Source organism: Petaurus breviceps, unplaced genomic scaffold, assembly GCF_028583685.1.
Source record: "Petaurus breviceps papuanus isolate PSGF00001 unplaced genomic scaffold, PetGlider_PUasm1.0 113367, whole genome shotgun sequence".
NCBI classification, from domain to species: Eukaryota; Metazoa; Chordata; class Mammalia; order Diprotodontia; family Petauridae; genus Petaurus; species Petaurus breviceps.
The window spans coordinates 3,207-11,909 of record NW_027185605.1 but is presented as its reverse complement, the minus strand read 5'-3'; the positions used below and the strand labels follow the sequence as shown (position 1 = coordinate 11,909).

The 8,703-nt window shown below is 37.7% G+C and overlaps 1 protein-coding gene across 1 annotated transcript; it reads left to right on the top strand.

The window, feature by feature from the left end:
* The first annotated feature begins 94 nt into the window (after positions 1-94).
* On the top strand, positions 95-7,922 carry LOC138157397 (large ribosomal subunit protein eL39). Its single transcript, XM_069082945.1, has one exon. It carries the CDS (start codon positions 2,157-2,159, stop codon positions 2,310-2,312), a length of 156 nt encoding a protein of 51 aa, XP_068939046.1. The 5' UTR covers positions 95-2,156; the 3' UTR covers positions 2,313-7,922.
* Positions 7,923-8,703: the final 781 nt, after the last annotated feature.

Below are 8,703 nucleotides of genomic sequence, written 5' to 3'. Positions count from 1 at the left end.
TTTTTTTTTGCCTTTTGGAGGGCAATTGGGGTTAAGTAACTTGCCCAAGGTTACATGGCTAGTTTTTAGTGTGGGTGTTAAGTGTCTGAGGCTGGAACCGAACTCAGGTCCTCCTGACTCCAGGGCCAGCGCTTTATTCACTGTGCCACCTGGCCACCCTCATTTTGCATTTTATAATGCTCTCTAATTCTTGTTTGGTCATAAAGTCTTCCCCTCTCCACAAATCTGACAGGTAAACTATTCCTTGCTTTCCCAGATTTCTTAGAGTGTCATCCTTTATATCTAGATCATGCATCCATTTAGACTTGATTTTGGTATATGGTGTTAGATAATGGTCTATGCCCAGTTTCTACCATACTATATTCCAGTTTTCCCAGCAGTTTTTGTCAAATAATGAGTTTTTACCCCCAAAACTGGGGTCTTTAGGTTTATCAAACAGTAGATTACTATAAGAGGAAACTTAAAGGAGGACTGGGGACCTGGAACTTGGGTCAGAGCATGATAGAGAAAGTCCAGAAAATCTTGGAAGAGGAATGCAAATATGGGTGGCATGGGCACTCCTTGAAATGGAGATTCTGGAAGGAACCAGCAAATCAGAGGAAGTGATCTAGGGTGAAATATATTTTCAATGTGAGTATTCGAGGGATGAATGAAATTCTAGGATGATCAGGCTTCTGTGGCATGGTAGAGTGGTCAGGGGTGGGTCCAGAAAAGGAACAGTAGGAAGGTCAGCCACCCTGGTCCATAGGGTACATGAAGTGGGGAATAGTACTTTATAGTACTTTTCTTGTTGTGTTTATTAGTTGTGTTGGACTTTGTGACCCCATTTGAGAATTTCTTGGCTCTGGGGGCAGTTCCAGTAGGAATAACAATAATAGAAAACTTTTCTATGGCCCTTTAAGATTTGCAAAGTACTTTACATATATTAATTATTTCATTTAATGCTCACAATAACCTTATGAGAGGTGCTGATATTATTCTCATTGTGCAGATGTGGAAACTGATGCTTAGAGAGGTTAGTGACTTGTCCAGAATAATATGGCTAATATCTGACACAGGCTAGTATCTGACATAGAGTTTGAATTCATGTCTTCATAACTGCAAGTCCAGTACTGTGTTCACTGTATCACCTAGCTGAAAGACCCTAAATTTAGAAATAGCATGATGCAGCAACTGCATATGGGGTGAGTGGAGCGAGGAATTAAGCAATGAAATTGGGAACTTGGATGAAAGGAAGGATGGTAGAATGAATAAGCTCTAAAGATCCCTTGTGGTTCTGAAATCTTTATGATTAAAAAAACCAAAATATTCTTTTTTTGATTTCCAGATTCTCTTCCTCCAGCTCTTCACCCATCCATTGAGAAGGCAAGCAGAATAATTCCCATCATACATGTGAAGTCTTACAAAACTATTTCCATATTAACCATGTTGCATACCCTTCCTACCCCCCAAATAAAAATAACCCGAGAAAAAATAAAGAAAATGGTGGGGGAAAGATTCAATCTGTCTTCAAAGTTAATCAGTTTTCTTTCTGGAGGTAGATAGCATTTTTATGGGTATTGTTTATACATTCTTTTATTTAGATTAATCAATTGCCCAGAAACTTAGATTTTGTAGGTAGATGATAGCTTTTTTAATGAATTATTTGAAGTTATATAAAATCTCAAAATTAAAATGGTAAAAAAAAATTTAAAGTGGACTCTATTCTGTATATGCATTTTAGAATTTAGATTTCAAGGCATTTGTTGGTTATGGCTTGTTTTACCTTCTTTTAAAATTCATGAATTTACAGTGGAAAACTTAGGTGCTTTGTTACAGCTGAAAATTGAACTTTTGGAAGAGAAGAACCAGGAAAATAGTTTAAGAGATCTTTGATATTTAAAAGATAGATTCTTATACTAGCTTGTATTTTCTTGACTTGTATTGTGTTGCAGGAAAATACATTATAGGAGAAACGCCTAAACCCGCTGCCTGAGCGGAAATCACCTCGCTCCCCAGTTAGTTTTCTATAGTTTCTGTGCATCTTTCTCTTCTTCCTGTTTGGTTTGCGAGGGGTTGTTGGCAATGCTGAGCAGCTTTCTGCCCTAAGACTTAGACCTTGCTGCCGCTGGAACCGGGGTTGTGCTGTTTTCTGGCCGCCCTGCTGAGACCTCACAATGTCTTCCCACAAGACTTTCAGGATCAAGAGGTTCCTTGCAAAGAAGCAGAAGCAAAATCGTCCCATTCCTCAGTGGATCCGCATGAAAACTGGCAATAAGATCAGATACAACTCCAAGAGGAGACACTGGAGGAGAACCAAGCTGGGTTTATAAAGAACTGCTACCGTGGTAGCATAGATTTACTCTTTCATAGTCCAAAATTCCTTACCTACCACAACCCTGATTTGGGAAATTCCGAAGGTGCAGACATAAAGAAACTTCTTATTCGGAAAAAAAAAATACATTATAGCCAAATTCTGCTTAAGGTCCAGAAACTTAGCTGTATATTGTTAGATTTATAACATTATATTCTTAAGCTTCCCCGTTATAGCATTAAGTGTAACACTGTCATATTCAGTTCATGCCAACAGATAATCTCTTCCTGGTTATATACTGTTGTAATAATCTCTTCATTGGTCTTCTTGCCCAATCCATACTACACCTAGCTGCCCAGTTATTCTTCCTAATGTACCACCGTGATGTCATTTCTCTACTGTGATACCTTCATTAGTACCCCACTGCTTGAGAAGAGAGTTTGAATTCATATAAAACTTGAGTAAAATGTAAATGTTCTCGCAAGGTTTTTTTTTTTTTTTTCATTTTATATTGCTTTACATTGCAGCCATTCTAGACTGATCTCTATCTTTTATTCTCATTATGCTTTCTCATATCTGTTTTGGCTCTCACTGCCCTTTTTTTCTGGAATAGATTTCACCACATCTCCATTGAATTCTATCTTTTTTGAAGTTCTTCTCTTCCTTTAAAGTTTGAGATACCATGAAGCCTTACTGATCCCTGACTCAGCCCCCTTTGTGAAGTTCTCTCTCCATATCTACATATTTTTAGAGTGTTGAATCCTTTTGTACTCTGCACTGGTCAGACCACACCTGGAATACTGTTTGCAGTTCTGGATGCCAGATGTTATACAGAACAATGGAGAAGATTGAGAGAAGGTGGAAACTAGACTGGTAAAGCATATCAAGCTCATGCCATATTAGGATCAGTTGAAAGTATTGAAAATGTTTAGCCTGGAAAAGAGAGGATTTAAGGGTTAGCAGGATAACTATGCTCAAGTTCAATGAAGGGCTCTTGTGAGGATGAGGGATTAGATTTAATTTTGATTGGCTTCAGAGAGTAGATCTGGGGGAAAAGATTAGGAATTACAAAGAGGCACAGTTAGGCTTGACATATGGAAAATTTCCTGATAATTCTCCAAAGGTGAAAAGACCTGCCTTGGGAGGAGGTAGAGAGTTTACCCTTAATGGAAGTTTTTAAGCAAAGAGAGGATGACCATTTGTCAGGTATGTTGTAATAAGGAATTCTCTTTCAGTGGAAGTAGATAGTTTCCAAGCTAATTTACATCTCTGACATTCTGATGTTATATAATTGTTTGTTTTCACAGAGCCAACCAAGTTTTCTTGTTGTTGGAGATAATCCCTCCAACAATACAGATAGCAACTCTTCCACTTCTGCTTAACTTGTGAGACTTTTTTTCATGCCCTCCTAAAGGTTCACCAGATAAATTCTACCTACTGTGGTGGAAGTTTTCCCTTATTTCTCTTGATATCACAAGATAGTAATGGAGTACAAGGGATATCCATTGGTTTATCCCTTACTCTTACCACCTGACCATCCTTTTAACTTTTGTTTTTCTGATATCCTTTTTTTTCCCCCAATTCACCTTAGTAATTCCTTCTTTATAATATAATGTGTTGTGGTCTTTTCAACCACCACATAGTTATTTTATTGGTGGTATACATTTCCACTTCTTTGGTAACATAGATAATAATAGTAATAATAATAACACCTAGCATTTATATAGTACTTTAAGGTTTGCAAAGTGCTTTATAAATGTTAAATTATTTTATCCTCACAATAGTTATGGAAAGGACATGTTATTATCTTTCCCATGTTACAGAGGATGAAACTAAAGCAAAGTTTAAATGATTTGCCCTAGGTCATATGTCTATGAAGTGTCCAAGACCACATTTAAATTTGGGTCTTCCTGACTGCAGGTCCAGTACTATTGTCACTGTGCCACAAACTTGCCTTACTAGACCATCTAATTGTTAACAAAAGGAAATTTATTTAGCTGTGTCATGGAAGGGATAATCAACAAGGCTTCAGAATTGATTCAGTTAAGTGCAACTTTCCTGCCTCCACATTTGCCATGTTAACGAACTGGTTTTTAGTATTTTGTCAACCCTGAGGGAGAGGCCCCTGATTCCTTGTGGCCTGACTTTTGTAGTTAGGAGACCAGTTAATCATTTGAAACTTAGTTCTTCTGACCAATTAATTTTTTAAGATGGTTTGTGTACTTTATAAGGTAGAAGTAGCCTAACTTTTGTTGCCTAGTTATTCTTTTGTCCCCTGTTAGTAAGATCCTACCTGAATGTCTTTTTAAAAACCTCCCATCTCTCAAAATGATCTTAGAACCATTACTGGACATGCCTGATCTAGAGAATGTGAGAAACTTGTTATTGACAGAAATAAAGAAAGAATTTAGTGCAGATTCAAGGGAAAAAAACCTTAAAAAAAAATTTTTTTTAAAGACAGCAAACAAGGTAAAGACCCCTTGAAGGAATGACTAAATAGGAAGAAGAATTAAGAACAGAAATTCCAGGCTTTACCCTCTCCCTTTGGAAGGACCAAGTCCCAGATCTTAAAATTTTAGTGCGCATAGTTGGTGATACCAAGTCTTGTTAGTTCACAATGGGTCTCATGATGTAGTTGACAAAGAACAGAAGCAGCAGCAAGGCAGCACCTGGTAGATGAAGATAATTCTGGCATAATCATCTGTAGCAAGGTAGCTACGAGATCTTTACCTTCTTGGCATTCAGCCATTCCCAGCACCAAAGCCATATACCACTATCAATTCAGCATTTCCTGGCCTACCAGCCAGGACTTCCTCTTCTTCCCTGGGAGCTCCATGGAGATGATGGACTCTTATTACCCTTTTTCAGGGACTCTCTTTTGTGATGCTAGAAAGCAAGATACCTTCCAACAGTTATCTTCTTTGCATTTTCTTGAGCAGAAGTCTGATGACTATTGGACACTGTAATAACAGTGTGGAGAAATGGCCCTGGGAAAAAAAGAAAGATGGGGAAAAGGCAGTTGGACTTTTTATATAAAGGAAATCCAGGATGGAAGCAACACAATCATGAGGATGTTGTAAGGGATCAATACTCAAAATATCTTAGGGAAAGCTTGGACCTTGCTATTACTAAAATAAAGAGCACTGTGATATAAGTACATAGAAGTTCTGGACTTGGAATCAGAAAGACTTGAGTTTAAACCCTGTATCTAGCACTTATCAACTGTGTGACCCTGGGTAAGTCACTTAACTTATCTTACCTCATCTATAAAATGATGATCATAACAGCACCTGCTATCTCCTAGAGTTGTTCTGACAATCAAATGAGATAACATATGTAAAAGCACATTGCAAAAAAAAAAAGATTTAGTGTTAAAGATTTTTTTTAACCAGACAGATAATTTAATTGATTAAAAGGGACTCCCATTGAGAAATTCCCTCCACCAAAAAAGATTGGCATATGTAGTAGGAGCAAGTGTACTCCGAGTAAATTAGGCTGGTGTTTTTGTTTTTCCTACAAAGGTCTTGAAATTGTTCTGGGGACTTAATTGTTTGAAGGTTTATAGCATTGACATACTTTCCTGGTCACTTAAGTATTATAATTCAGCATGCATGAGGAGTCTATGGCCAAATAAATCAAAATCGTATCCTTGCTGAATCTCCTTTCTAAGCTACTGCTAATTAAACTTCATTTTGTTAACTTTTAGATGGTTTACAGGAGCATTATTTCATTCCAGTCTTAAACCTGAATCACTAGACCAGCATGAGTAAGGCCTACCTTGGTACATTTTGCATTTAGCATTATTGTATTAGAATGTCCTCAGAGTTGAAGTAGGAGAAGGACCATTCAAAGGAAGGAGGGGTCCTAATAGATACCCTAATGCCTTGCATCTTCTTGCCCTGAAGCTTCTGGTGGATACCTAGACTGTACCTACTGACCAAAGAGGATAAAGTATAGACTATGAGAATTCAGTAACTAGATAGAGGTATTAATTGCTTTCAATTCTTTAACAACCTCCTGTGAAGGATGATATCTCTAGGCCCACCAACTGTGGTACCTGGAACCTCCCTAAAGAATACTGGGAATTTAGAACATTGCTGAATGGAATGCTTGGGATTTATTAATATGGCATTTGGAAACCACTGAGAGTTTTGCCACATGGACTTTCTTGAGATTCCTTGGTCCAAGGTCCTGAAGGAAGCTCATAGAATAGTGTTTCAGTCTCCCTGAAACCTAACCTTTTCTCCAAAAGGGGATGTGGAATACTGTACCAAATGCAGCATGAGTGAATGATACAGCAGAAAGAAATAGTGCTAGATTTGGAGCCACATGTCTTAGGTTAGTTAAAATCACAGTTCTGCCACTTGCTACCTGTGTGACCTTGGATAGATCATTTAATTTTTCTTGACCTCTTTTTTTTTTTTAATATGTAAAAATGAGGAAGATGGGGTGGCTCCAGGTGGCACAGTGAATAGAGTGCTGGCCCTGGAGTCAGGAGGACCTGAGTTCAAATCCAATGTCAGACACTTAACACAAAAACTAGCAATATGACCTCAGGCAAGTCACTTAACCCCAATTGCCCTCCAAAAAGCAAAAAAAAAAAAAAAAAGGAAGTTGCACCAGATGACCTTTAATGTCCATTCCAGCTCCAAGTATGATGCTATCCTAATTTAATTTCGAAGTATTCTTATAGGTACTTTGTAGACTTTTTCTGTCTCTTATTCCCTGCAACAGATATTGCTATATAAGTTGTAATTATGATGACGCTAGCCTAAGAAGTGACTTTTTAAAAAATTTCCTTTGGAAGCACAATCAAACCTACTCTGCCAGCTCCTTTGTTTATCTACTCCAAGGAGAACATGAGACATCCTTAATTTACTTCATACTTTATTAGTAGATATGATTCAGTTCCTGTTGTAGTATGCATACCTTATATCTTGGACAAAGAGTCTCAGATATGTACAAAAACCTAGAAGCAAAAGTTTATAAATGGTTTAACATCTGTCTTAGCATGTTCTGACTATGTCATTGCTACTCTTGCTTCTCTCACTGCTAAAATAATACGGGATCAGAGAGCATTAATATCTTTTTTGTTTGTTTTGTTTTTAATGCATTGCCATGACCAAAAAATTTACCATTAAGTAGCCTCTCCATGCATAGCTAGATTTAGGGAGAATTAATTTATTCATTCTTTTGCTAGATATACCCTTGAAGCCTTCTAATCAGTCAGTCATTAAAGATTTATTAAGCACTTCCTGTCTACCAGGTACTGTACTAAAGTATAAATCTTAAAGAGGAAGTCAGAAGACTATCACTGCACTCAGGGAGCTCACAATTTAATGGGGGAGACAGCTTGCAAACAACTATGTATAAACAAACTATATACAAGATAAAATTAAAAATAATAAAAGGGAAGACATTAGAATTAGGGAGTATTGGGAAAGGCTTCCAGTAGAAGGCAGAATATTTTAGCTGTGTCTTGAAGGAAGTTAGGGTAGCAAGAAGGGAGAGAGCTCCAGGCATTTGGGCCAGTCAGTGAAAATGCCTAGAGTCAGGGGATGGAATTATGTGTATTAGGAACAGCAAGGAGGCCATTGTCACTCTCAAGTACTGGTGGAGTATAAGGTATGAGCAGACTTGGAGGGTAGGGGAGCAGGTTATAAATGGCTTTAAAAGCCAAACAATATTTTATATTTGATCCTGGAGGTGATAGGGGAACTCCTGCAATTTATTGAGTGGGGGGGGGGGTGACGTGGTCAGACCTGTGCTTTAGGAAAATTACTTTGACAACTGAATGGAGAATGTACTGGGGTGGGTAGAGACTTGTGGCCAGCTGACCAACCAGCAGGCTATTTTAGTAGTCCAGGTGTGAGGTGATTAGGTCATGTGTCAGGGTGGTAACAGTGTCAGAAGAGATAAAGGGACATATGAGAGAGATGTTACAGAAGCAAAATGGGCAATCATTGACAACAGATTGAATTTGGGAATTGATAAAACCTTGGAAAACCCAGGATCACTTTCACTTCATGATGAGCCATCAAAGTAGGACTTGTGTTATGCTTATATAGTATAATAAAAATTGCACTCTTCCAAAGTTTTTCAAACTTAAGACATGTGCCTACTTGGGGAAAGGTTTGCTAGGTTCTTGAGGAAGGAAGCAGTGACCAAAATTGATTGTTTTTGAATACAACTCCTATGTAAATACTGTTTTTTGTTTCTGTAACAAGTTCAAACCAAAGTCAAAAGCCAGACTTACTTGAATAAACTTCAACTAAAAGTAATTGCAGCTCTAATTATTTAGTACAGCATGTATAAATGCAGTTAGTTTTAACAGTGGTCCAATCTTGATATGGGCATGATTGAATAGAATTTTGGCACAGATGAATTGTCTTCTTGTTCCTTGTTGTTGC